This window comes from Zonotrichia leucophrys, chromosome 1A (genome assembly GCF_028769735.1).
Source record: "Zonotrichia leucophrys gambelii isolate GWCS_2022_RI chromosome 1A, RI_Zleu_2.0, whole genome shotgun sequence".
Lineage (NCBI taxonomy): Eukaryota > Metazoa > Chordata > Aves > Passeriformes > Passerellidae > Zonotrichia > Zonotrichia leucophrys.
In genome coordinates this window covers 68,853,727-68,881,586 of record NC_088170.1, presented here as the reverse complement: position 1 = coordinate 68,881,586, position 27,860 = coordinate 68,853,727, and the positions used below count along the sequence as shown (strand labels likewise).

Genomic DNA, 27,860 nt, shown 5'->3' with positions numbered 1-27,860 from the left:
GATAACTTCTCTATTCTGTAGAATTCCTTGTTTATAACAAGGGGCAAATTATGTCTGCAGGTCATATTTATATATTGCATGTGCACTCCTGAGGATTCAAACTCTCCTTTATCCTGGGAGAAGACAGAAGGAACAGTCCAGCTGCCTGATCTGAGACTCTGCACTAAGGTAAGCTCTTCCTGCCTCCTCATCATTGATTCCAATATTCAAAGTCTTTCCTGACTTTCTGAAATAAATATATATATGGACAAAGGCTGGGCTGGAGCTGCTGAGCTCCAAGGAAGAATCAGAGCTTATGAATGCATTGAATTTTGCAGCATTTTGGTATTTTCTGTCAGTCAGGAAGGAAAGGAAGGAGGGAATGATTTGGGAAAGAAACTCTAGCAGGCTCATCTAGAAATTAACATCAAATTGTAGAACAAGAAGGAAGGGGGAGATTATCGAGTACTAAAATTTCACCCATGACCTTGCAAAAAACCTCTGGACTAACACAGGTGTGGTCTGAACAACTGAGAAAATTTATTCTAAAGGCTTCTTGGGAAATATAACAACTGTCTCTACCTGGAGAGCATATAAACCCAGAGAGTGTGAGACTGCAGCAGAGGCATTTGAGACTCCTCTGCCACTTTGGGGCTGTGAGCAGAATCCTGTGCTGCTCCTTCTCATGGTACATACATTTCTATGAATCTGTTAAAGTAGATATTAAGTTAGTTAGAGATATTTCAATCTCATGGAGTGGGTCATGCAGAAGGACTTTTCAGACCCTTTTCTGCTTGCTTTGGGGCAGCTTTGGGCATGCTTTGCAGAGTACTTTAAAAGGTCCCGACTTGGAGTTGCAGTTCACAGTTTGCAGCTCATTGGTCACCACATTCCTGGTCCTGGGCTGAACAAGAGAAAAAGGACCAGATACCTTGGGTCAGAGCAGGGTTGTGTGCAGCTCAGCATCCTGAATCCAGTGGAAAGGGAGAGATGAGGGGCAGGGAGAAGAACAAGACAAGGGCAAGTGTGCAAGGTGACCTGTGAAGCCTTCAGCAGTGCTGAGTTCAGCCCCTGGCCTGCCCAAGGTGGGCTTTGTGCTTTAGAGGCTGTGGCAGCTTTGTGTGCCAGGAGCCCTTTGAACTGCCTGCCCCAGCTGCCTTATCCGAAATGCTGATGATATTAAATGTCTGCAATGAGTGTCTGGCAATGCAAATGGAAGCATCCCTGCTCTCCCAAACCTGTGCTGTCTCTGAAAGGAGACAAAGCCTCTTGCTTGCTTGCCAGCATCCAAAGGTACTTTCTGCAGGTTTCTCATAAAGGAATGACCTTACTGACTGCTGAAAATCATGTCACCACTGAGAAAGACAGGACAGGACAGGTGGCTGTCCAAGAAATTCCCGCAATGGTGCCTTTGACTGTCAAGGGAAATCAATCAGCAAAGCTGAAGATGGGCATCAGCAGGAATCCCAAGCAACCAGGGCAAGAGCTGCCCCTCAGGGCTTGCATTGCAGCAGCCACTGTGCTGATAAGATAGAGGTGTTATCCCTCATGCTTGCTGCTGCCATCTGCTTGGCCCCTTCATTTGCTCCCTCCATGTGCCTGCAAGTTCAGAGTCTGGGCTTGGATGACATGGAAATGCAAGGTGAGTAGCAGGACACCCATGGCCCAATGTCAGCTGAGAGGCAGGAGCCCAGGTGGATGATTTGGGGTTCAGTATTGGGTCTGACTGGAAGAGCTGAGTGTCTGTGTGAACCTGGATGGGGCCAGAGAGCTGTAGGCAGTGCAGCATTGCTGTTCTTTGCCTGCCCAATGGCCCATGAGATTAAAGCCCAGCTCAACATGGCAGGGGGCTGAGCAGAGTCCGTGCCCAGCTGCAGGTGTGTGCTGTGGGAAGGTGCTGAGAGCAGGAGGGAGGTGGGCAAAGGTGACCTTGTCCCAGGGCTGTGCCTCAGTTGCAAGATCCCTTTGCTGTGAGAGCTGATTGCAGTCCTGGTGGGTTTGGCTCCTTCCTCCTACAGGCTGAGTGCTCCCACTGCTGCCTCCTCTGGGCACCTAAACCCTGTTTTAGGTTTCACCCTTATTGCCCCTGTGATTTTTCCACATGTAGGAGGACAGAAATGACTCCTTTCCTGGTCTCTCACAATCCCCTGCTCTGCCAGCTCTGTCCCTCTACACCAAAAGGCTCCAGGCTGTGACCTGCTCTCTCCAAGCTGAGTGTCCCTCTGCATTTGTCTTGCAGGGGAGCAAGAGCCCTTCACTGAAATCCTGCCACCATGCTGGGGCTGCTGCTGCTGCAGGTGTTGGCCAGCTGCCTCTGGCTGGGACACAGCGAGGTGGTGAACTCCTTTGCAACTTGTCCTCAGTTCTTCTATGCACGGATTCCCCCAAATGATGCCCTGAATCCAAAGAACCCAGCCCGGATCTGTCAGCGCTTCAGGAACTCGTATCACTATGCCACCCTGTACGACAGAGACAGGAGAATTCCAGTGTACTCTGCTTACAAATATGAGCCTGGAGATGGCAAGGAACCTCCAGAGTGGTGGATGGTTGAGCCTCAGGTGAGTGTGTCTTTTATAGCAAATCACCCTCCAGCCACTCAGAGATGAACTGCAGCATTTGAGTTCCACTTTTCCTGGACCTTTCACCCAGGCCACCCAAAATACCTTTGATTTTATCAACTTTCTCCAGAGTAATTTTTAGACTATTTCATTTCCACAGGACTCCTTTCAGATTAGAGGCCCCAAATGATCAGAGGCTGATCAATGTAACTTCTTTGCAGTGATGCTGCAGAAAATGCTCCCTGGCCCAGATCAGCTCTGGGACACATTCTCAGCATTGCTGTAACAGATTCCATTGACATTGAGAGCTTTTTGCCTACTGAGCAAAACTGTTCATCCTTCAATGAACTGCAGCCCTCCCATGGATAGCTCAGCTCTGGGACTGATTTCCTGACACATCTCCCTGTGTATGGGGTTACAGGAGCCAACCTCTGGTGGTCCAGGACTGTGCTACACCTGTAGCAACCCCACACCAAATTACAGAATCACAGAATCACAGCATCACAGCGTGATGTGAGAGGATCCAGGGAGAGCCCAGGGCAGATTTGGGCTGTGGAGACAGGAGGAAAGGGAAGCAGATTTGGCAGGGGAGATGAAGTCCCACCAAAGTCACCTTTCAGTCCTAGGAGTGGGAAATGCTCCTTGTCTCATGCTTCCATGCTCCCAGCAAAGGCTGCAGGCTGGATCACAAAGGTCACAAATCAAACTGAGAGCAGTCAGATTCTGAGCTGCTTGCTCTTTAAAGCTCTTGTATTCATGCAGGAGGGTCATGTGTATGATTTCTCTCAGATTCATATATTTTTCAACACTGAGATGACAAAAAGTGGCATCTTGACCATCAGAGACTTCTGCTCCAGGGAAATCTTCTCCATTATTCCCATTCCCTATTCTAACACCACTTTTTCTTTCCCTGTCCAGCTTATAGGTAAAAATAATCTTAAAGAGATGAAAAGAGAGTCAGACCTCATTGATCAACATCGTTTCACCTTAGAAGAAATCGAAGAGAGCCAGGCTGTCCTTGAGGACTATGAAGGACAGAAGGATTTGGACTTTGGCCATTTGAATCCCAGTGACCATATGGAGAATCAAGATAGCAAGATGGCTACCTTCACCCTGACCAACGTAGTGCCCCAGGACAGCAGTCTCAACAAGGGCCAGTGGAACATCTACCAGTCTAAAACAATGCCCCAACATACCAAGGACTGTACAACCACCTACGTGATCACGGGTGCTGTGCCTGGGAACATTAACATTGCCAAAGGGAGGGTGAACAAGCCCAGCCACATCTGGTCAGCTGCCTGCTGTGTGGTGGGCACAGAGCCCACAGGTGCTTGGGGGGCCATCGCTGAGAACGACAAGAATGAGGTGGAGACCATCACGCTGGGGGAGCTGGAGGACAAGTTGTCCAATCTCTATGGTGGAAAGGTTACTCTGTTCAACATGGCCTGTCCCAGGGAATAAGCCTCACATTCTCAATGGAAAGGGTTAGGTGGTTGTTCCCACATGTCACAGAATCACAGAATGGGTTGGTTTGGATGGGACCTTAAAGCCTAAAGATCATCTCGGTCACCTGCCTGCCATGGGCAGGGACACCTTCCACTACACCACCTTGTTCCAAGCCCTCCCCAGCCTGGCCTTGAACCCTTCCAGGAATGGAGCAGTCAAAACAGCTCTGGGTAACTTTTACTTCTACCACAGCCTGCTCACTGTAATTTGCTGCTTTATAATATCCCATCTAACTCGGCCTCCATCAGTGTGAAACCATTCCCTCCTGTCCTCTCACTCCATACCCTTGTCCAAAGACCCTCTCCAGCCCTCTTGGAGACCCTTGAGGTACTGCACTCTCAGCAGTTTCTCCAGGCTGAACATCCCCAGCTCTCTCACCCTCTCCCCAGAGCAGACACACTCCAGCCCTTGGAGCACCTTCATGGCCTCCACTGGAATCCACTCCAACAGCTTTGGATCCTTCTTGTGCTGTGGGCCCAGAGCTGGAGGCAGCACTGCAGGTGGGGTCTGAGCAGAGCAGGGTAGAGGGGGACAAATGTCCTGGTCAGAGTCTGTGCTGCATCCTTCTCTGGTGTGTTTCCAGCTCTGTCCCTCAGGGCACCTCCTGCTCTGCTCAAAGGCACAAAGATGTGGGCAAAGCCTCCAGCTGCTTTGCTTTGCTGCCCATGGCAGGAGAGAGCTCTGAGGAACGAGTCCTCTCCTCCTCAGCTGTCCCCAAGAGTGTGCAGCTGACTTGTCCCTCCCCTCCTTAGCGAGGCTGTTGCACCAGGGACCCTCAGGGTGGCCAGAGATCCTGTCTGGAGATCTCCATGTCTGGAGATCCCCAAAGCCCAACAATACATGATTGTGGACAACCTGCTCTAGCTGATCGTGCTGCAGCCTGGAGTGTGGACTAGAAGGTCCTGAGAAGTCCCTCTGAAACACAACAATTCAGTGATTCTGTGATCCTGGCACATGCTTTTGTTTGCTTGCTTTTGAAACTGCACCTTGGGAGCAGCAGCTGTTGTATCAGACAGGCAGGCTTTGGCATCAGATCCATAGAGAGCCTGGAGCAGCCAAATCTGAATTCCTGTGCTGCACTCCTTGGACACCTTCATGCTCTGCTCTGCTTCTGAAGCTTTTCTGCAGATTGATGGGAAACTGATTTGGGGAAATGTATTCAATGGTTGTCAAAGATCAATGTGTGCCCCATCATGGAGTTTGCAAGAGCTTACAATAAAAGTGATTTGCTGCAGTGCTGGATTGCAGGGTCACGTCTTCTGTAAATCACAATTTGCTTCCCACTGAAATTTCTACTTTCACCAGTAAAGTCACAGTGCCCAGAGCATCCTTGCAGGACATTGGGTGTGCAAATGCAACCAGAGGATGCCACAACACCCACACAAGTGTCAGCATCAGACACCAGTTATTCTCCTGTGAATGGCATGAACCGAGTGTGCCAGGGTGCCAACAGCTCATGCAAGCTGTGTCACTTTCAGAGGTGCCAGCTTGGCACTGGACATCTCAGCTCAGGAGCTGTTGTTCATTGTTCTGCTGGGTCTCACTGCTCAGCCTGGACCAACCTGTTTGTGGGCTGCACTAAAACACAGGTTCTGGAGGAGGTGCAGAGTGAGGCAGCCCCATGCAGGTGTCTCCAGGTGTGCTGGTGTCCCCGCTGTGACCGCAGCCAGCAGAGCTCCAGGCCTGCCTCAGCTGCATAAAGAGCTGCACCCAGGGCCAGTGCAGCTGCCCTGAGTTTGGAGAGCCCCACTGGGGCTGGCTGATGTGCTGCAGCATGCTGGGCAACAGGCACCCCCATCTGTGCCAGCAGCCAGAGGCCAGGCCCATTCCCCAGGGGCAGCTCTGGGGGCTCTGCACACCTGAGCACAGGCCCCAGGTGCCAGGGCAGACACGGGGCACAGCCTGGCAGCACCATGGAGTTCTGCTCCTCTTGCCTCCAGCTGCCATGGCCACAGCAGTAAGAGCCCTGCCTTGTGCCAGCGGGGCTGCACACACCCCTGGGAAAAGATTTTGCTTTTAGGACAGCAGAGTGAGCACATCACTCTCACTGCCTTTGCTGGACAGCTCCTGCCCTCCCTGGTCCTCTGCCTGGATGGATTTTTTCTGCTGGGATCAAATGTTGACACAGCCCCTGCTAGGATGAAAGCATCAGAGTGATTTCAGGCTGAGGCCCCTCTGCAGACACCTCTGCTGTACCTCAGGCTATGGCTCCCTCTGACTGGCTCACCCACCTCTGCACACTGGCTGGGGATTGGGACCACACTCATCCTCAGCGTTCCTCATGCCATGTCTCACTGCCCCCACTTTCCAGGCTCTGGAGTCACTGGCTGCTTGAATAACTGTCGTGGTTTGACACTGGTCAAACACCAGGCGCACTCAAAAGCTGCTCACTCAGCCTCCCCTGTCACTGCCAGAAAGAGGAGAGAAAAAAAAAAAAAATTTATGAGTTAAGAACTCAGAGTAAACACTCCCAAGGGCAAAACTTGTTCAGCTCAGAGATAGAAAGTGAGATTATTACAGACACTATCAGAGGACAATAATGAGAAGTAAAATAGCCCCTTAAAAACACCTTTTCTTCCTCCAGCCCTTCCCTCCTTCCCAGCAACAGCACAGGCAGACAGAGTGAGGAGGGCTTGGTCAGTTCATCACCCAAGGTTCTCTTCCAATACTCAGGGAGAGGAGTCCCGCCCCTTGTGCACTGTGGGGTCTCTCCCATGGCAGACAGGTCTCCTTGAACTTCTCCAGTGTGGCTCCACTGTCACTAGCAGCAGTCCAACCACAACTGCTGCAACAGGAGTCCCTCCCACAGGCACACAGTCCTCCCCAAACTGCCCTGGCCACTCATTACAGGACCTTCCACAGGCACCATTGGTCACTACAGAGGAATCTTTGCTCATGCCTAGTGGTACCTGATAAAATCAGCTCCTCCCGCATCCTCTCCACATCCACCATGAGCCTCAATTCTCCGTTGTCTCTCCATATGTTCTGTTGTTTCCCTCACATGTTCTCAACTCCTCCTAATCTAAGGCTGCAATTCAAACTGCACAGGACACTTTGCTTTGATTTTCCACTTAAATATGTTATTGCAGAGGTTTTACCAACATCTCTAACTGGCCCAGCTGTGGCCACCAGCATGTCCATCTTCAAAGCCATCAGGGACTGAATCGGCTAGACAAGGTGGAAGCTTCTAGCAGCTTCTCACAGAAGCAACGTCTGTAGCCCTTCTGCTACAAAAATCCTGCCTGTGCAAAGCCAACACAACAAGACCATCAGTTCTAATCAGTGCTGGGTCACTGGGGTGGTGCCTGATGCATGGAGTTTGGCCATTGTGACACCCATCCACAAGAAGGGCTGGAAGGAGGATCTGGGGACCTAGAGGTGTGTCCACCTGACCTTGCATCCCAGAAGGGTTTTGGAGCAGATTGTCGTGAATGTGATGACAGGGCACATCCAGGAGAACCAAGGCATCAGTCCCAGCCAGTCAGCAGGGCTTTAGGAAAGGCAGGTCCTGCCTAGGGAACTGTTGGAAGCCTGGATGTTGAGAATTTTAAACCGTCTCTGTTTAAAGGTACAGATCCTCCAGGGAACACTGTATTTGACCTGAGGCTGTTGAGAAGGCTTCCAGAATTGATTGGTAGCTCTGAAATTGCAGGTGTATAGTTTGAATAACAGTAGGCATCAGCAAAGGGTAAAAATCTTAGGGTTTGAAATTTTTGCATATAGCAATATATATAAAGCTAAGGGAGTTTTTTGGGTACTGGCTAGTTGTTTTTCTTCAGCTTCTTCGTCACATGAATTTGGGTTGTTTTATGAAATCTGTTAGAAAAGTCTGCATTATGGACTTTGAGTAAATAGTTCTTGTGCTAAAAGTAAAAGTAATTTACGTGTCATTTCTTAATTGGATAGTTTAGCCTTAAAATAATTGGTTGAGAAATATGTTGGCCATTTTGTATCTTGTTAGTAGAATGCCACAGAACTCACACTTTGTAAGACTGTAGCACTGATAAGAATTAATGAAAACTTAAAATCCAACACGAGAAACACTCTCTCCTGCACCTTTCATCCCAAACCTTACAAGTAAGAAAAGAAAATAAGGACACAATAACAAACCTGATCTCATTTCATGACCAAATGACCGGCCAGTGGATAAGGGGGGTGGCTGTGGAAATGTCTACCTGGACTTCACCAAGGTCTCTGGCACAGTCTGCCACAGCATTCTCCTGGAAAAGCTGTCAGCCCTGGCCTTGGAGAGGTGCTCTCCTGGCTGTCTCAGGAGCTGCCTGCATGTCCAGGCCCAGAGAGCCTTGGTGACAGTGCCACATGCAGCTGGCGTCCGGCCACAAGTGCTGTCCCCAGGGACCAGTGTGGGGCCCGGTCCCGTTGAAGATCTTTCCTGATGATCTGGATGAGGGGATGCAGGGAACTCTCAGCAAGATCACGGATGGTGCCAAGTTTGGAGGGAGACTCAGCTGCTGGAGGGCAGGAAGGCTCTGCAGAGGGATCTGGACAGGCTGGATGCATGGGCCGAGGCCACCTCTGCAGGCCGTGCAGAGCAAGGCCATGGAGCTGCTGAAGGCCCTGCAGGGAAAGGCCTGTGAGGAGCAGCTGAGGCAGCTGGGGTTCTTTAGCCCAGACATGGGGCTCTGAGAAATCATTTCTCTCTCCAGCTCCCTGAAAGGGGTGTAGCCAGCTGGGGATCTGTATTTTCTGCTGGACAAACAGCGAGACAATGAGAGGGCAAGGCCTCGACCTGTACCAGGGGAGATTCTGGTGGCACATCAGGAGGAATTTCTTCACATAAAGGGTGATTCAACATTGGAATGGACAGCCTGAAGATGTGGTGAAATCCCAATCTCTGGAGACTGGATGTGGCACCTCGGTGCCATGGTCCATTTGACCAGGGTGTGATTGGTCCAAAGTTGGATTCCACGATGCCAGAGGCCTTTTCCAACAGAAATAATTCTGTGCTTCTCCCAGGAAGCCAGCTTGGAGCTGAGCACAGGGCCGTCCCAGCTCCACAAGCATGCTGCCAGGCACCTTTCAGCTGGCATTGCCTCTGCTTTCTGCTGAGCCTGCTGTGAATGGGCAATAGGGATGGAGCCCTTTGCTGAGCCCAGAGCTGCTCCATGCCCATGGTGGGGTGGGAAGCACCTGAGTTCCCTGGGAAGCTGCAGCTGCACTGCCATGGCAGGGTAATTTTGCAGTTTGCTCTGTGTCTGTCCGTCTGTGGGGAGAGCTCTGGGCTCCAGTGTGGCACAGGGATTTTTGTCACATGGGAAAAACGAATTTTGCTGGGAATTGTGAGGAGGCATTGTGACCTCAAGCCACTTCACTGCTCACGGTTGGATCAGGCAGCTGGCTAAGCGCATTTCCAGTAACACCAATGGTTCACATTCTGTGAAATGTACATGTTGCCATGTGCTGTCCCGAAAGAGAAGGAAACAGGAGAATCAAGACAGTGATATCTTCTAAACTTTGCTTGAGAGACCAGTTAAGCAAAGATCCTTTAGCCCATCCAGGAAACAAACTTCCCTGTTTGGCAACTTTTATGAGGTTATATTGTAAAGTTATAGCTCTGATTTCTGAGGAACTGCTTATCTGTTGTATATCTGGGTGGCTTCCTGTTTACACTCCCTGCAATGAGGTTCTTGCTTCCTGTACCTGGGGAAAATGTCCTTTGCTGATGGGCAGCAGCAATTTGGCATAGGAATATCAGCCAAGAACCCCTGGGGGTCAGGTCAGGAGGTGTTCAGGAACGCTGCAGCCCAAGTGCTGTGCCCCACACGTGAAGATGCTGCAGAGAACATTGTGGACAACCTGCTCTAGCTGATCTGCTACAGCCTGGAGTCTGGACTAGAAGATGCTGAGAAGTCCCTCCAAAACACAATTCAGTGATTCTGGGATCCTAGCATGTGATTTTGTTGGCTTGCTTTTGAAACTGCACCTTGGGAGCAGCAGATGTTGTATCAGACAGGCAGGCTTTGGCATCAGATCCATAGAGAGCCTGGAGCAGCCAAAGCTGAATTCCTGTGCTGCGCTCCTCGAACGCCTTCATGCTCTGCTCTGCTTCTGAAGCTTTTCTGCAGATTGATTGGAAACTGATTTGGAGAAATGTATTCAATGGTTGTCAAAGATCAATGTGTGCTCCATCATGGTGTTTGCAAGAGCTTGCAATAAAAGGATTTGCTGCAGTGCTGGATTGCAGGGTCACATCTTGTATAAATCACAAGTTGCTTCTCAGTGAAATTTCTACTTTCACCAGTAAAGTCACAGTGCCCAGAGCATCCTTGCAGGACATTGGGTTTGCAAATGCAATCAGAGGATGCCATAACACCCACACAAGTGTCGGCATCAGACACCAGTTATTCTCCTGTGAGTAGCATGGACAAAGTTGACCAGGGTGCCAACATCTCTTATAAGATACCTCCATTGATCCAGGAACAAGACTCCCCACTTTGGTGTCCAAAACTTTGACGATCCTTTGGGGGTTGAGGCCTTTGAATTGAAGAGTTCAACAGGTTCTGTGAATTCAGGACTATGTGGGGTTGCCCCACTTTTCCCCTGGGCAGTGTTGTACACTGGGTCATGCAGCACTGTGAAGTTGGGGGACATTTGGGGGTCTTTGATGGTTTATGGCCCTTTCTAATGATGTGACCACTGTTGGGCCCTGCTTTGTTCTGTCAGTTGGGCCCCATCAGAAAGGAGGTGTTTGCCCTACCTCCATCAGATCTGCTTCTTCTTGGCCTTCTCCCTCATTCTGGCTAAACCCCAGTTTGTTTAAGACATCAGTTCCAGGTTAACAGAGACACAAGAAACCACAGGACTCAACCAACATGCTTAAATTTAAACAAAATTATTCGTATTACCACTTTCTGGGAACATTAGTGTGTTAATATAATCCAATTAAATCACTATTATGTCTGGAATTAATGACCAGCCTACTTCCATGCCCTCCCATAGCCAGGGACACCTTCCACTATCCCAGGCTGCTCCGAGCCTGGCTCAACCTGGCCATGGACACTTGTAGGCATGGAGCAGTCTCAGCTTCTGTGGGATGCCTCTGCTGGGGCTTCACCAGCTCCACAGTCACAAATACCTTCCTAATATCCACTCTAAACCAACACTCCTTCCATTTCAAGCTGTTTCACCTTGTCTCAAGCTGTGTCAAGGGAAATACAGGCTGGATACCAGGAAAAAGTTTTTCACTGAAGAGTGAAGAAGTTCTGGAAGATCTCAGGTTGGTGGGCAACCTGGGTTGCTATTCACCACCCAATTATAAATGTTCTTTCTTAATATCTGAGTCCTCCAACAATTTCTTCTTTTAAAGCCCTTTCAACTTGGCCCAGTGCTGTGGTTTAAACCCAGCCAGCAGCCACGTCCCACGCAGCTGCTCCCTCCCTCCCTGACCACCATGATCAGGGAGAGAACTGGAAGGGGAAAAGCTGGAAAACTCATGGACGGAGATAGAGACAGTTTAACAAGGAAAGCAAAATCTGAGCGCACAAGCAAAGCACAGCAAGCAATACCTTCACCATTTCCCATGGATAGAAAGGGGTTCAGCCACCTCCAGGAGAGCAGGGCCCTATCCCACCTAACAACTACCTCAGAAGACAAAAGCCACCACTCCAATCTTCTCCTTCTTCCCCTGACCTTGTATCCTCAGCATGATGTCACATGCTCTGGAATATCCTCTGGTCAGTTGGGCTCACCTGTCCTGGCTGTGTCTCCTCCCAACCTCCCAGGTACCCCCAGCCTCCTCGCCAGTCTGACAGTACAGAAAGCATAAAAGGCATTGGCCTGTGAAAGCTCTGCCCAGAAATACCAGAAACATCTCTGTGTTATCAACTCTGTGTTCAGCACAACTCCAAAACACAGCCCGACACCTGCCACTGACAAGAAAACTAACTCTGAACCCAGCACACCTGTCAGCTCCATGCCCTTGTGCAGAGTCTGTCTCCAGCTCTCCTGTAGACTCCTAATGTACTGGCAGGTGCTCTGAGGTATCCCCAGAGCCTTCTGCTTCCCAGGCTGCTGGGATGGAGTTGTCACACAGCCTGGCAACCAGGCAAGAGAATATTTGTAGCCTGACCATGGGAATGATGTTCAGGGAGGCTGCAGAAGGACACACTGTGAATATCTGAGTGTATCAGAGTCAGGCCAGTCCATCCAGTGTCAGCAGAGCGTTTCTGTTGGGGGCAGAAACACGTGTAGGTGCTGGAGCAGCAGCAGCTGCAGCTGGTGGGATTGATGAAATGATCAAGGAACCCACCAGGCCCTGTTATCTGACCCTGACATACCATGCTGCAAGGCAGTAAATCTGGGAGAAAGTCTTGGGAAAATAAAACAATGTCAACACATTTCTGAGCGGGTGTGAAAAAACTCCCTAAATAAAAATTGAAAACTTCTCTTTTCTGTGGAATTCACTGTTGATAAAAAAGGTCAACGTTATGACTAGGTTTATAGTTAACTGATTCTGACATACCATGCTGCAAGGCAGCAAATTTGGGAGAAATTCTGGGGAAACTGTAACGAACAAAAGTCAGAACATTTCAGGGTGGGTGTGCACATATCCCCTGAATAAAAATAGAAAACTTCTGTGTTCTGTAGAATTCCTTGTTTATAACAAGGGGCAAATTTTTGAAAGGGTATATATATTACAGTGCACTGCTGAGGATTCAAACACTCCTTTCTCGTGGGAGAAGACAGAAGGAACAGTCCAGCTGCCTGTTCTGAGACTCTGCACCAAGGTAACCTCTTCCTCCCTCCTCATCATTGATTCCAATATTAAAAATCTCTCCTGACTTTCTGAAAAAAAATATATATATGGACAAAGGCTAGGCTGGAGCTGCTGAGCTCCAAGGAGCAATCAGAGCTTATGAATGCACTGACTTTTGCAGGACTTCGTTGTTTTCCGTCAGTCAGGAAGGTACAGACAGAAGGAATGATTTGGGAAAAAAAATCCAGCAGGCTCACCTAAAAATTATTATCAAACAGTAGAAGAAGAAGGAAGGGGGAGTTTATTGAGTATTAAAACTCCACCCATGACCTTGTAATAAAACTCTGCACTAACACAGGTGTCATCTAAATTCCCAGGAAAATTTACTCCAAAAGCTTCTTGGGGAATCCAATAACTGTCACTTCCTGGAGAGCATATAAACCCAGAGAGTGTGAGACTGCAGCAGAGGCATTTGAGACTCCTCTGCCACTTTGGGGCTGCAAGCAGAATCCTGTGCCACTCCTTCTCACGGTAGGCTGTTTTCTATGAATGTATTATATTAGATATTAACTTAGTTAGATCTATTTTATCTCATGGAGTGGGTCATGCAGAAGGACTTTTCAGACCCTTCTCTCCTTGATTTGGGGCAGATACAGCCATGCTCTGCAGATTACTGTAAAAAGTCCTGACTGTTAGTAGCAGTTCTCTGTTTCCAGCTCATTGGTCACCACATTCCTGATCTAGGGATGAACAAGAGAAAAAGGATCAGATAACTTAGTTCAGTGCATGGCTGTGTGCAGCTCAGCATCCTGAATCCAGTGGAAATGGAGAGATGTGGGGCAGGGAGAAGAACAAGACAAGGGCAAATGTGTAAGGTGACCTGTGAAGCCTTCAGCAGTGCTGAGCTCAGCCCCTGGCCTGCCCAAGGTGGGCTTTGTGCTTTAGAGGCTGTGGCAGCTTTGTGTGCCAGGAACCCTTTGAACTGCCTGTCCCAGCTGCCTTATCCCAAATGCTGATGGTGTTAAATGTCTGCAATGAGTGTCTGGCAATACAAATGGAAGCATCTCTGCTCTCCCAAAGCCAGTACTGCCTCTGAAAGGAGACAAAGCGCCTCGTGTGTTTGCCATCATCCCAGGGAACTTTTCAGCAGTTTTCTCAAAAAGGAATGATCTTACTGCCTGGTGAAAATCCCATCAGCAGTGAGAAAGACAGGACAGGACAGGTGGCTGTCCAAGAAATTCCTGCAATGGTGCCTTTGACTGTCCAGGGAAATCAATCAGCAAAGCTGAAGATGGGCATCAGCAGGAATCCCAAGCAACCAGGGCAAGAGCTGCCCCTCAGGGCTTGCATTGTAGCAGCCACTGTGCTGATAGGATAGAGGTGTTATCCCTCATGCTTGCTGCTGCCATCTGCTTGGCCCCTTCATTTGCTCCCTCCATGTGCCTCCAAGTTAACAGTCTGGTTTGGATAATGTGGAAATGCAAGGTGAGCAGCAGGACACCCATGGCCCAATGTCAGCTGAGAGGCAGGAGCCCAGGTGGATGATTTGGGGTTCAGTATTGGGTCTGACTGGAAGAGCTGAGTGTCTGTGTGAACCTGGTTGGGGCCAGAGAGCTGTAGGCAGTGCAGCATTGCTGTTCTTTGCCTGCCCAATGGCCCATGAGATTAAAGCCCAGCTGAGCATGGCAGGGGTCTGAGCAGAGTCCGCGCCCAGCTGCAGGTGTGTGCCGTGGGAAGGTGCTGAGAGCAGGAGGGAGGTGGGCAAAGGTGACCTTGTCCCAGGGCTGTGCCTCAGTTGCAAGATCCCTTTGCTGTGAGAGCTGATTGCAGTCCTGGTGGGTTTGGCTCCTTCCTCCTACAGGCTGTGTGGTCCCACTGCTGCGTCCTCTGGGCACCTAAACCCTGTTTCTGGTTCTACTGTTATTGCCCTTGTGATTTTTCCATATGCAGGAGGACAGGAATTACTCCTTTCCTGGTCTCTCACAATCCCCTGCTCTGCCAGCTCTGTCCCCCTGCACCAAATGGCTCCAGGCCATGACCTGCTCTCTCCAAGCTGAGTGTCTCTCTGCATTTGCCTTCCAGGGGAGCAAGAGCCCTTCACTGAAATCCTGTCACCATGCTGGGTCTGCTGCTGCTGCAGGTGTTGGCCAGCTGCCTCTGGCTGGGACACAGCGAGGTGGTGAACTCCTTTGAGAGCTGTCCTCAGTTTTTCTATGATGGGATTCCGCCAGATGGTGCCCTGAATCCAAATAACCCAGCCCGGATCTGTCAGCGCTTCAACAACTCGTATCACTATGCCACCCTGTACGACAGAGTCAGGAGAATTCCAGTGTATTCTGCTTACAAATACCAGCCTGGAGATGATGAGAAACCTCCAAGGAAGTGGATGGTTGAGCCCCAGGTGAGTGTCTCTCTTACAGCAAATCATCCTTCAGCCACTCAAGAGATGAGCTGCAACATTTAAATTACCACTTCTGTTTCCTACCACCCCTCTAAACACATGCATGTGGATACACTGGATGGGAATTTCCTCGTTGCACTTCAAACGCCTGCATCACATGGTTCCTCTGACGCATCTGAGACATCAGCAGGAGCATGAGATGAATCACATCCCAAAGGTGCCCAGCTCTCTGCCTTCACCTGACAGGAACAGCAAATCACATTACTTGGCATGACATGACAAAGTCAAATGCTTCCCCTCCCTGTGCCCTGCTCTGCTGGCTGACCAAGTGAAGGGGAAAAGGCATCCAGGAGAGGCAAAACTTGAGGGACCAACAGTCCTGCTGGGATCTGATCCCCACTTTGCCCTGAGCTGTTCTGCATCCCTGGTAGAGCTTATCTGCTTCCAGTGAAGTGTTAAACAGGCTTTGTGATTGGTGTTAGAGAAGTGAGGAGAAACTCAGAAGGGGTGAGATGGCCCCAGGAAAAGACACTGGAGATGAGATGGTCAGGTTAACTGTGGAGAGACTTCTGGAGTGACATTTCTGGCATTGAAAATTGAGGAGCGTAGCAAGCTGAATTACTGTTAGCATAGTCTAGGGTAAGGAAGCCTAAGGGGCCTTTGCATAAAATGCACAGATGTTTTATTCAGCCGTGCAGGCCGATGATCAGGTCCCAGCACCCACACATACAGGGTGAAAATTTTGGCCTGCCAAGGGGCCTGGGGGTCAGCTTGGTCTCAGGGCAGTGGAAAGATGAGGGCCAATCAGGGAACAGGGAGATGTGGCTCAGGGGCATAGGAACCGACATAGGAACATGGGAAGGAGCCAATGGGGTCTAACAGCTTTTGGGGAAAGTTTCTTGTGTCTCCCTAAACCAGGGAATGGCCCCCCAGGGTCTCCACGGAGGAGCATCAGTGTTGGTCCATTCAGACGGGTGTGATCTCCATCTATGGGCAGTGACCCCTGAGCACCTTTGGCTCAGGCTTGGTCCAGAAGGATCCAGTAGACAGACAGAACTCCACAAGCTCTAGAGGCCTCACAAATGTCCTTCAGACAAACCTCAGTAAAACAGGCCAGATCACTTGCAGGAGAGAAAAGGAAGCAATTCCTGTCATCGGTAAGGACAGAGTAGCAGGATGGCATTTGGGGGAAGGTGAGCCAGAGAAGGAAGCTACATGCCCTACTCCAAAGGAAGGCTAAATCTGTTTCTGTAAAGATAAACTAAATGATTTGAAGTTATGAGAAAAAATAATCTTTTTACCTTATGCATAGGAACTTGGGCAACTACTCAGGTCTTGCACCACTGCATCCTCCACATTCTGTATTTTTGGAGAGTCATTGAATGGCTTGTGTCATGGTTTGATACTGGCAGAATGCCAGTGCCCCATGAAAATACTCTCTCCCTGGTGTCTGCTGTGAAATGTGACCAGGAATAAGCAAAGCAGGCTCCTACTTAGGGAAAGAAACTTCATTAACTAAACTACAAAAAAACCTAAACTACAAGGAAAGAAAAAAAAACACACACGGAAAATGAAAACTGCACAGATACATCTTCTCCTCCCCACCAAATTCCCAATACAATACATTTCCAAATCATCAACACTCAGTCTGGCACCACCCCTTAGACAATCAATTCCCAGTTCATCCAGAGGGGAGGAGTCCTTCTGGTGGCCATGGTGACATCTTCCTTTTCATGTTCAGTGCTCTCACCACTGAAACACGGACCAAGAGCTGCTTCGAGGTTGTCTTTTTAAGGATGCATCATCCCACTCCAAAAAAGGCACAGTCTCTCCTTTGGGACCTCTGTCCACCTCCATTTCTTTTACACTCCCTGGGGCTGAGGTGGGCATTTTCTTCCTGGATCTTGGACCCTGGACAACCAAAAAATCTTTCATTTTTCTTAACTTTCTCCAGAGGCATTTTTGGAGTATTTAGTTTCTCCAGGACTCTTTTGGAGTTACAGGCTCCTCTCAGAGGCTGATCATTTCTAACTACTTTTCAGCAATGCTGCAGAAAATTCTCCCTGGCCCAGATCAGCTCAACACTGATATTCTCAACAGATATTCTCAACACTGCTGTAACAGATTCCATTCACGCTGAGATCTTTTTGCTTACTGAGCAAAACTGTTCATCCTTGAATCAAGTGCAGCAGTGTCATGGAAGCCTCAGCTCTGGGACTGATTTGCTGACACATCTCCCTGTGTATGGGGTTATAATCCTGATGTTCCAAGACTGGAGTACACCTGTAGCAGCCACACATAAAATCACATAATCACAGTGTGGTATGAGGGGATCCAGGGAGAGCCCTGGGCAGATTTGGGCTGTGGAGACAGGAGGAAAGGGAAGCAGATTTGGCAGGGGAGATGAATCACCAAATTCACCTTTCAGTCCCAGGAGTGGAAATGCTCCTTGTCTTGTGCATGCATGCATGCTCCCAGCAAAGGCTGCAGGCTGGATCACAAAGATCAGAAGTCAAACTGAGTACAGTCAGATTCTGAGCTGCTTGCTCTTTAAAGCTCTTGTATTCATGCAGGAGGGGCATGTGTATGGTTTGTCTCAGATTCTTATGTTTTTAAACACTTTAATGACAAAAAATGGCATCTTGACCATCAGAGACTTCTGCTCCATGGTAATCTTCTCCATTACTCCCATTCTAACACCTCTTTCTCTTTCCCTGTCCAGCTCATAGATAGAAAAAGTCTTCCAGACATGAAATTCGATTGGGTCCTCACAAATGAAAACATATTCACCTTAGACCAAATCAAAGAGAGCCAAGCTATTCCTGATGACTACAACCGACTAAAGGATTTGGACCGTGGCCATTTGTGCCCCAGTGGCCATCAGTTCAGTAAAGAAAGAATGATGGCTACCTTCACTCTCACCAACGCAGTGCCCCAGGACAAGACTCTCAACAATGACAAGTGGAACAAGTACGAGTATAAAACAATGCCCCAAAAGACCCAGGGCTGTAACACCACCTACGTGATCACAGGTGCTGTGCATGGGAACACCTACGTATCCAACAACAGGGTGAACAGACCCAGCCACATCTGGTCAGCTGCCTGCTGTCTGGGGGACAAAGAGCCCAAAGATGCTTGGGGGGCCATCGCTGAGAACGACAGAAATAGGGTGGAGGTCGTCAGCCTGGAGGAGCTGGAGAAGAGGTTGTCCGATCTCTACAATGGAAAGGTTACCCTGTTCAAAAACGCCTGTTCCCAGAAATAGGCCACACTTCCTCAATGGAAAAGGTTAGGTAGCTTTTCCCACATGTCACAGAATCACAGAATAACAGAATGGGTTAGTTTGGATCAGACCTTAAAGCCTTAAACATCATCTGACTCTGGCCATGGGCAGGGACAGCTTCCACTACACCAGCTTGTTCCAAGCCATCCCCAGCCTGGCCTTGAACCCTTCCAGGAATGCAGCAGTCAAAACAGCTCTGGGTAACTTTTACTCATACCACAGCCTGCTCACTGTAATTCACTTCTTTATAACATCCCATCTAACCCTGCCCTCCATTGGTGTGGAACCATTTCCTCCGGTCCTCTCACTCCATACCCTTGTCCAAAGACCCTCTCCAGCCCTCTTGGAGACCCTTGAGGTACTGCACTCTCAGCAGTCTTCTCCAGGCTGAACATCCCCAGCTCTCTCACCCTCTCCCCAGAGCAGACACACTCCAGCCCTTGGAGCACCTTCATGGCCTCCACTGGAATCCACTCCAACAGCTTTGGATACTTCTTGTGCTGTGGGCCCAGAGCTGGAGGCAGCACTGCAGGTGGGGTCTGAGCAGAGCAGAGTAGAGGGGGACAAATGTCCTGGTCAGAGTCTGTGCTGCATCCTTCTCTGGTGTGTTTCCAGCTCTGTCCCTCAGGGCACCTCCTGCTCTGCTCAAAGGAACAAAGATGTGGGCAGAGCCTCCAGATGCTTTGCTTTGCTGCCCATGTCAGGAGAGAGCCCTGAGGAACGAGTCCTCTCCTCCTCAGCTGTCCCCAAGAGTGTGCAGCTGACTTGTCCCTCACCTCCTTAGCGAGGATGTGGCACCAGGGAGCCTCAGGGTGGCCAGAGATCCTGTCTGGAGATCTCCATGTCTGGAGATCCCCAAAGCCCAACAATACATGATTCTGGACAACCTGCTCTAGCTGTTCGTGCTGCAGCCTGGAGTGTGGACTAGAAGGTCCTGAGAAGCCCCTCCAAAACACAACAATTCAGTGATTCTGTGATCCTGGCACATGCTTTTCTTTGGTGGCTTTTGAAAGTGCACCTTGGGAGCAGCAGCTGTTGTATCAGACAGGCAGGCTTTGGCATCAGATCCATAGAGAGCCTGGAGCAGCCAAAGCTGAATTCCTGTGCTGCACTCCTCGAACACCTTCATGCTCTGCTCTGCTTCTGAAGCTTTTCTGCAGATTGATGGGAAACTGATTTGGGGAAATGTATTCAATGGTTGTCAAAGATCAATGTGTGCCCCATCATGGAGTTTGCAAGAGCTTACAATAAAAGTGATTTGCTGCAGTGCTGGATGGCAGGGTCACGTCTTCTATAAACCACAAGTTACTTTTCACTGAAATTTCTACTTTCACCAGTAAAGTCACAGTGCCCAGAGCATCCTTGCAGGACATTGGGTATGCAAATGCAATCAGAGGATGCCACAACACCCACACAAGTGTCAGCATCAGACACCAATTATTCTCCTGTGAATGGCATGAAGAAAGTGGGCCAGGGTGCCAACATCTCTTACAGGATACCTCCTTTGATCCAGGCACAAGACTACCAACTTTGATGTTCCAAACTTTGATGATCCTTTGGAGGTTGGGGCCTTTGCATTGAACAGTTCAGTAGGTTCTGTGAGTACAGGATTCTGTGGGTTTTCCCCATTTTTCCCCTGGGCGGAGTTGTACACTGGGCCAGGCAGCACTGTGGAGTTGGGGGACACTTTGGGGGTCTTTGATGGTTTATGTCCCTTTTAATGATGTGACCACTGCTGCCCCTTCTTTGTTCTGTCAGTTGGGCCCATCAGAAAGGAGGAGTTTGACCCACCTCCACCAGATCTGCTTCTTCTTAGCCTTCTTCCTCATTCTGGCTAAACCCCAGTTTGTTTAAGACATCAGTCCCAGGTTAACAGAGACACAAGAAACCACAGGATTCAACCAGCATGTTTAAACCAACTTTGGTCTAACACACTTCTTCTGGACACTTATGGTTATAATAACCAACTCATCATTCTATTATTCCTGGACTTTTGGAAACAGAAGAAAATGAGTCCAATCTAGATTTGAGTGAATGAATGGTCATTGAATGACAGAATAATTTGGGTTGGAAAGAACCGTAATGACCAGCGACTTCCATGCCCTCCCATAGGCAGGGACACCTTCCACTATCTCAGGTTGCTCTAAGCCTCAGCCAGCCTGGCCATTGACACTTGCAGGCATGGGGCAGTCTCAGCTTCTGTGGGATGCCTCTGCTGGGGCTTCACCACCCCACAGTCACAAATACCTTCCTAATATCCACTCTAAACCTACACTCCTTCCATTTCAAGCTGTTTCACCTTGTCTCAAGCTGTGTCAAGGGAAATACAGGCTGGATTCTAGGAAAAAGTTTTTCACTGAAAGAGTGAAGAAGTTCTGGAATGATCTGCCCAGGGTGGTGGTGGAGTCACCGTCCGTGGAAGTGTTTAAAAAACTACTGGATGTGGCACTCAGTGACATGGTTTAGTTAAGATGTTGGGGCATGATTTGGACTTGATCATCTTGAGGGTCTCTCCCAAGTCATTCTGTGAATTCTGTGAATTCTGTCCTAATGGTGTGGTTTAACATCAGCCAGCAGCCACGTCCCACGCAGCCACTCCCTCCCTCCCTGACCACCATGATCAGGGAGAGAACTGGAAGGGGAAAAGCAGGAAATCTCCTAGGTGGACATAGAGACAGTTTAACAGGGAAAGCAAAAGCTGTACACACAAGCAAGGCATATCAAGGATTTCCTTCAGCATTTCCCATGGATAGAAAGGTGTTCAGCCACCTCCAGGAGAGCAGGGCCCCATGCCACCTAACAGCTAGCTGGGAAGCTACAAAACCCAGCTACAAAACTCATCATTCCAAATGCCCCCTCATTCCTCCTCCTTCCCCTCACTTTGTATCCTCAGCATCATGTCTCATGGTCTGGAATATCCTCTGGTCAGTTGGGCTCACCTGTCCTGGCTGTGTCTCCTCCCAACCTCCCAGGTACCCCCAGCCTCCTTGACTGCCTGGCAGTACAGAAAGCACAAAAGGCCTTGGCCTGTGAAAGCTCTGCCCAGCAATACCAGAAACATCTCTGTGTTATAAACTCTGTGTTCAGCACAACTCCAAAACACAGCCCCACACCTGCCACTGACAAGAAAACTTAACTCTGAACCCAGCACACCTGTCAGCTCCATGCCCTTGTGCAGAGTCTGTCTCCAGCTCTCCTGTAGACTCCTAAAGTACTGGCAGGTGCTCTGAGGTATCCCCAGAGCCTTCTGCTTCCCAGGCTGCTGGGATGGAGCTGTCACACAGCCTGGCAACCAGGCAAGAGAATATTTGTAGCCTGACCATGGGAATGATGTTCAGGGAGGCTGCAGAAGGACACACTGTGAGTATCTGAGTGTATCAGAGTCAGGCCAGTGCATCCAATGTCAGCAGAGCTGTTCTGTTGGGAGCAGAAACACGTGTAGGTGCTGGAGCAGCAGCAGCTGCAGCTGGTGGGATTGATGAAATGATCAAGGAGCCCACCAGACTCTGTTAGCTGACCCTGACATGCCATGCTGCAAGTCAGCAAATCTGGGAGAAATCCTGAGGAAACTAAAACAATGTCAGCATCTTTCAGAGTGGTTGTGAACAAACCCCCTAAATAAAAATAGAAACTTCTCATTTCTGTGGAAATTATTGTTTACCAAAAAGTGCAACTTCATGACTGAGTATACAGTTAACCCATCCTGACATACCATGCTGCAAGTCAGCAAATCTGGGAGAAATTCTGGGAAACTACGACAAACAATAGTCAGCACATTTCAGGGTGGGTGTGCACATACCCCCTGAATAAAAATAGATAACTTCTCTATTCTGTAGAATTCCTTGTTTATAACAAGGGGCAAATTATGTCTGCAGGTCATATTTATATATTGCAGGTGCACTGCTGAGGGTTCAAACACTCCTTTCTCGTGGGAGAAGACAGAAGGAACAGTTCAGCTGCCTGATCTGAGACTCTGCACCAAGGTAAGCTCTTTCTCCCTCCGCACATTGACGCCAATATTCAAAATCTTTCCTGACTTTCGGAAATAAATATTTATATGGACAAAGGCTAGGCTGGAGCTGCTGAGCTCCAAGGAAGAATCAGAGCTTATGAATGCATTGAATTTTGCAGCATTTTGGTATTTTCTGTCAGTCAGGAGGGTATGGAGGGAGGGAATGATTTGGGAAAGAAACTCTAGCAGGCTCAGCTGAAAATTAACATCAAAGTGTTGAATAAGAAGGAAGGGGGAGATTATCGAGTACTAAAACTTCACCTATGACCTTCCAAAATACCTCTGGACAAACAGAGATGGGGTGTGAACACCTGAGAAAATTTATTCTAAAGGCTTCTTGGGAAATCTAACAACTGCCCCTTCCTGCAGAGCATGTAAACCCAGAGAGTCTGAGACTGCAGCAGAGGCATTTGAGACTCCTCTGCCACTTGGGGGCTGCGAGCAGAATCCTGTGCTGCTCCTTCTCATGGTACATTCTTTTCTATGAATCTCTTAAAGTAGATATTAAGTTAGTTAGAGATATTTCAATCTCATGGAGTGGGTCATGCAGAAGGACTTTTCAGACCCTTCTCTCGTTGATTTGGGCAGCTTTGGGCATGCTTTGCAAAGTATTTCAAAAAGTCCCGACTGGTAGTTGCAGTTCTCAGTTTGCAGCTCATTGGTCACCACAATCCTGGTCCTGGGCTGAACAAGAGAAAAAGGACCAGATACCTTGAGTCAGAGCAGGGCTGTGTGCAGCTCAGCATCCTGAATCCAGTGGAAATGGAGAGATGAGGGTCAGGGAGAAGAACAAGACAAGGGCAAGTGTGCAAGGTGACCTGTGAAGCCTTCAGCAGTGCTGAGCTCAGCCCCTGGCCTGCCCAAGGTGGGCTTTGTGCTTTAGAGGCTGTGGCAGCTTTGTGTGCCAGGAGCCCTTTGAACTGCCTCTCCCAGCTGCCTTATTCCAAATGCTGATGATATTAAATCTGTCCAATGAGTGTCTGGCAATGCAAATGGAAGCATCCCTGCTCTCCCAAACCTGTGCTGTCTCTGAAAGGAGACAAAGCCTCTTGCTTGCTTGCCAGCATCCCAAGGTACTTTCAGCAGGTTTCTCATAAAGGAATGACCTTAATGACTGCTGAAAATCATCTCACCAGTGAGAAAGACAAGACAGGACAGGACAGGTGGCTGTCCAAGAAATTCCTGCAATGGTGCTTTTGCCTGTCAAGGGAAATCAATCAGCAAAGCTGAAAATGGGCATCAGCAGGAATCCCAAGCAACCAGGGCAAGAGCTGCCCCTCAGGGCTTGCATTGCAGCAGCCACTGTGCTGATAAGATAGAGGTGTTACTCCTCATGCTTTCTGCTGCCATCTGCTTGGCCCCTTCATTTGCTCTCTCCATGTGCTTGCAAGTTCAGAGTCTGGGCTTAGATGACATGGAAATGCAAGTGAGCAGCAGGACACCCATGGCCCAATGTCAGCTGAGAGGCAGGAGCCCAGGTGGATGATTTGGGGTTCAGTATTGGGTCTGACTGGAAGAGCTGAGTGTCTGTGTGAACCTGGATGGGGCCAGAGAGCTGCAGGCAGTGCAGCATTGCTGTTCTTTGCCTGCCCAATGGCCCATGAGATTAAAGCCCAGCCCAGAATGGCAGGGGTCTGAGCAGAGTCTGTGCCCAGCTGCAGGTGTGTGCTGTGGGAAGGTGCTGAGAGCAGGAGGGAGGTGGGCAAAGGTGACCTTGTCCCAGGGCTGTGCCTCAGTTGCAAGATCCCTTTGCTGTGAGAGCTGATTGAAGTCCTGGTGGGTTTGGCTCCTTCCTCCTACAGGCTGAGTGCTCCCACTGCTGCCTCTGCTGGGCACCTAAACCCTGTTTTTGGTTTCAGCCTTGTCATCCTCGTGATTTTTCCACATGCTGGAGGACAGGAATTACTCCTTTCCTGGTCTCTCACAATCCCCTGCTCTGCCAGCTCTGTCCCCCTGCACCAAATGGCTCCATGCCATGACCTGCTCTCTCCAAGCTGAGTGTCCCTCTGCATTTGCCTTCCAGGGGAGCAAGAGCCCTTCACTGAAATCCTGCCACCATGCTGGGGCTGCTGCTGCTGCAGGTGTTGGCCAGCTGCCTCTGGCTGGGACACAGCGAGGTGGTGACACCCTTTGCGAGTTGTCCTCAGTTCTTCTATTCGGAGACCCCTCCAAATAATGCCCTGAACCCAAAGAACCCAGCCTGGATCTGTCAGCGCTTCAGGAACTCGTATCACTATGCCACCCTGTACGACAGAGACAGGAGAATTCCAGTGTACTCTGCTTACAAATATCAGCCTGGAGATGGCAAGGAACCTCCAGAGTGGTGGATGGTTGAGCCTCAGGTGAGTGTCCCTCTTACACACATCACCCTCCAGCCACTCAGAGATGAGCTGCAGCATTTGAATTACCACTTTTCCTGGACCTTTCACCCAGGCCACCCAAAATACCTTTGATTTTATCCACTTTCTCCAGAGTAATTTTTGGACTATTTCATTTCCACAGGACTCCTTTCATATTAGAGGCCCCAAATGATCAGAGGCTGATCAAATGTAACTTCTTTGCAGTGATGCTGCAGAAAATTCTCCCTGGCCCAGGTCAGCTCTGAGACACATTCTCAGCACTGCTGTAACAGATTCCATTGCACACTGAGATCTTTTTGCCTACTGAGCAAAACTGTTCATCCTTGAATGAACTGCAGCGCTCCCAGGGAAACCTCAGCTCCAGGACTGATTTCCTGACACTTCTCCCTGTGTATGGGGTTACAGGAGGCAACCTCTGGTGTTCCAGGACTGGGATACACCTGTAGCAACCCCACATCAAATCACAGAATCACAGAACCACAGTGTGGTGTGAGGGGATCCAGGGAGAGCCCTGGGCAGATTTGGGCTGTGGAGAAAGGAGGAAAGGGAAGCAGATTTGGCAGGGGAGATGATATCCCACCAAAATCACCTTTCAATCCTAGAAGTGGGAAATGCTCCTTGTCTCATGCAAGTATCCATGCTCCCAGCATAGGCTGCAGACTGGGACAAAAAAGTAAGAACTCAAACTGAGAGCAGTCATATTCTGAGCTACTTGTTCTTTAACGCTTTTCTGTTCATGTGGGAGGGTCATGTGTATGATTTCTGTCAGATTCATACATTTTCCTACACTGAGATGACAAAAAATGGGACCTTGACCATCAGAGGCTTCTGCTTCATGGAAATCTTCTCCATTACTCCTATTCCCCATTCTAACACCTCTTTCTTTTTTCCTGTCCAGCTCATAGATAAGAATGTAAATCTTAAAGAGATGAAAAGAGAGTCAGACCTCATTGATCAACATCATTTCACCTTAGAAGAAATCGAAGAGAGCCAGGCTGTCCTTGAGGACTATGAAGGACAGAAGGATTTGGACTTTGGCCATTTGAATCCCAGTGACCATATGGAGAATCAAGATAGCAAGATGGCTACCTTCACCCTGACCAACGTAGTGCCCCAGGACAGCAGTCTCAACAAGGGCCAGTGGAACATCTACCAGTCTAAAACAATGCCCCAACATACCAAGGACTGTACAACCACCTACGTGATCACGGGTGCTGTGCCTGGGAACATTAACATTGCCAAAGGGAGGGTGAACAAGCCCAGCCACATCTGGTCAGCTGCCTGCTGTGTGGTGGGCACAGAGCCCACAGGTGCTTGGGGGGCCATCGCTGAGAACGACAAGAATGAGCTGGAGACCATCACTCTGGGGGAGCTGGAGGACAAGTTATCCAATCTCTATGGTGGAAAGGTTACTCTGTTTGAGAAAGCATGTCCCAGGGAATAAGCCTCACATTCTCAATGGAAAGGGTTAGGTGGCTGTTCCCACATGTCACAGAATCACAGAATCACAGAATGGGTTGGTTTGGATCGGATCATAAAGCCTTAAAGATCATCTGACTCTGACCTGCCTTCCATGGGCAGGGACACCTTCCACTACACCACCTTGTTCCAAGCCCTCCCCAGCCTGGCCTTGAACCCTTCCAGGAATGGAGCAGTCAAAACAGCTCTGGGTAACTTTTACTTCTACCACAGCCTGCTCACTGTAATTTGCTGCTTTATAATATCCCATCTAACTCTGCTCTCCATCAGTGTGAAACCATTCCCTCCTGTCCTCTCACTCCATACCCTTGTCCAAAGACCATCTCCAGCCCTCTTGGAGATCCCTGAGGTACTGCACTCTCAGCAGTCTTCTCCAGGCTGAACATCCCCAGCTCTCTCACCCTCTCCCCAGAGCAGACACACTCCAGCCCTTGGAGCACCTTCATGGCCTCCACTGGAATCCACTCCAACAGCTTTGGATACTTCTTGTGCTGTGGGCCCAGAGCTGGAGGCAGCACTGCAGGTGGGGTCTGAGCAGAGCAGGGTAGAGGGGGACAAATGTCCTGGTCAGAGTCTGTGCTGCATCCTTCTCTGGTGTGTTTCCAGCTCTGTCCCTCAGGGCACCTCCTGCTCTGCTCAAAGGCACAAAGATGTGGGCAAAGCCTCCAGCTGCTTTGCTTTGCTGCCCATGTCAGGAGAGAGCTCTGAGGAACGAGTCCTCTCCTCCTCAGCTGTCCCCAAGAGTGTGCAGCTGACTTGTCCCTCACCTCCTTAGCCAGGCTGTGGCACCAGGGCGCCTCAGGTGGCCAGAGATCCTGTCTGGAGATACCCAAAGCCCAACAATACATGATTGGAACAACCTGCTCTAGCTGATTTGCACAGCCTGGAGTCTGGACTAGAAAGTCCTGAGAAGTCCCTCCAAAACACAACAATTCAGTGATTCTGTGATCCTGGCACATGCTTTTGTTTGGTGGCTTTTGAAACTGCACCTTGAGAGCAGCAGCTGTTGTATCAGACAGGCAGGCTTTGGCATCAGATCCATAGAGAGCTTGGAGCAGCCAAAGCTGAATTCCTGTGCTGCACTCCTTGGACACCTTCATGCTCTGCTCTGCTTCTGAAGCTTTTTTTTTGCAGATTGCTGGGAAACTGATTTGGAGAAATGTATTCAATGGTTGTCAAAGATCAATGTGTGCCCCATCATGGAGTTTGCAGGAGGTTGCAACAAAAGGGATTTGCTGCAGTGCTGGATTGCAGGGTCACGTCTTGTATAAATCACAATTTGCTTCTCACTGAAATTTCTACTTTCACCAGTAAAGTCACAGTGCCCAGAGCATCCTTGCAGGACATTGGGTGTGCAAATGCAATCAGAGGGTGCCATGACACCCACACAAGTGTCAGCATCAGACACCAGTTATTCTCCTGTGAATGGCATGGACAAAGTGTGCCAGGGTGCCAACAGCTCATGCAAGCTGTGTCACTTTCAGAGGTGCCAGCTTGGCACTGGACATCTCAGCTCAGGAGCTGTTGTTCATTGTCCTGCTGGGTCTCACTGCTCAACCAGGACCA

The 27,860-nt window shown here is 49.4% G+C and overlaps 3 protein-coding genes across 4 annotated transcripts; all 3 read left to right on the top strand.

The window, feature by feature from the left end:
• Positions 1-60: 60 nt before the first annotated feature.
• Positions 61-5,285, top strand: LOC135458167 (endonuclease domain-containing 1 protein-like). Its single transcript, XM_064733153.1, has 3 exons — positions 61-168; positions 2,219-2,537; positions 3,456-5,285. The coding sequence occupies exons 2-3, from the start codon at positions 2,253-2,255 to the stop codon at positions 3,996-3,998; spliced, it is 828 nt and encodes a 275-aa protein (XP_064589223.1). The 5' UTR covers positions 61-168; positions 2,219-2,252; the 3' UTR covers positions 3,999-5,285.
• Positions 5,286-12,680: 7,395 nt separating this feature from the next.
• LOC135458157 (endonuclease domain-containing 1 protein-like) lies at positions 12,681-19,361 on the top strand. 2 transcript variants are annotated; one of them, XM_064733141.1, is made up of 4 exons: positions 12,681-12,790; positions 13,137-13,290; positions 14,842-15,160; positions 17,883-19,361. In XM_064733141.1, exons 3-4 carry the CDS (start codon positions 14,876-14,878, stop codon positions 18,423-18,425), a joined length of 828 nt encoding a protein of 275 aa, XP_064589211.1. In that variant the 5' UTR covers positions 12,681-12,790; positions 13,137-13,290; positions 14,842-14,875; the 3' UTR covers positions 18,426-19,361. The 2 variants fall into 2 exon arrangements, with proteins under 2 accessions (XP_064589211.1, XP_064589203.1); XM_064733133.1 differs by lacking the exon at positions 13,137-13,290 and having other exon boundaries at positions 12,713-12,790.
• Positions 19,362-22,328: 2,967 nt separating this feature from the next.
• LOC135458173 (endonuclease domain-containing 1 protein-like) lies at positions 22,329-27,542 on the top strand. The gene is made up of 3 exons (XM_064733163.1): positions 22,329-22,426; positions 24,479-24,797; positions 25,714-27,542. The coding sequence occupies exons 2-3, from the start codon at positions 24,513-24,515 to the stop codon at positions 26,257-26,259; spliced, it is 831 nt and encodes a 276-aa protein (XP_064589233.1). The 5' UTR covers positions 22,329-22,426; positions 24,479-24,512; the 3' UTR covers positions 26,260-27,542.
• Positions 27,543-27,860: the final 318 nt, after the last annotated feature.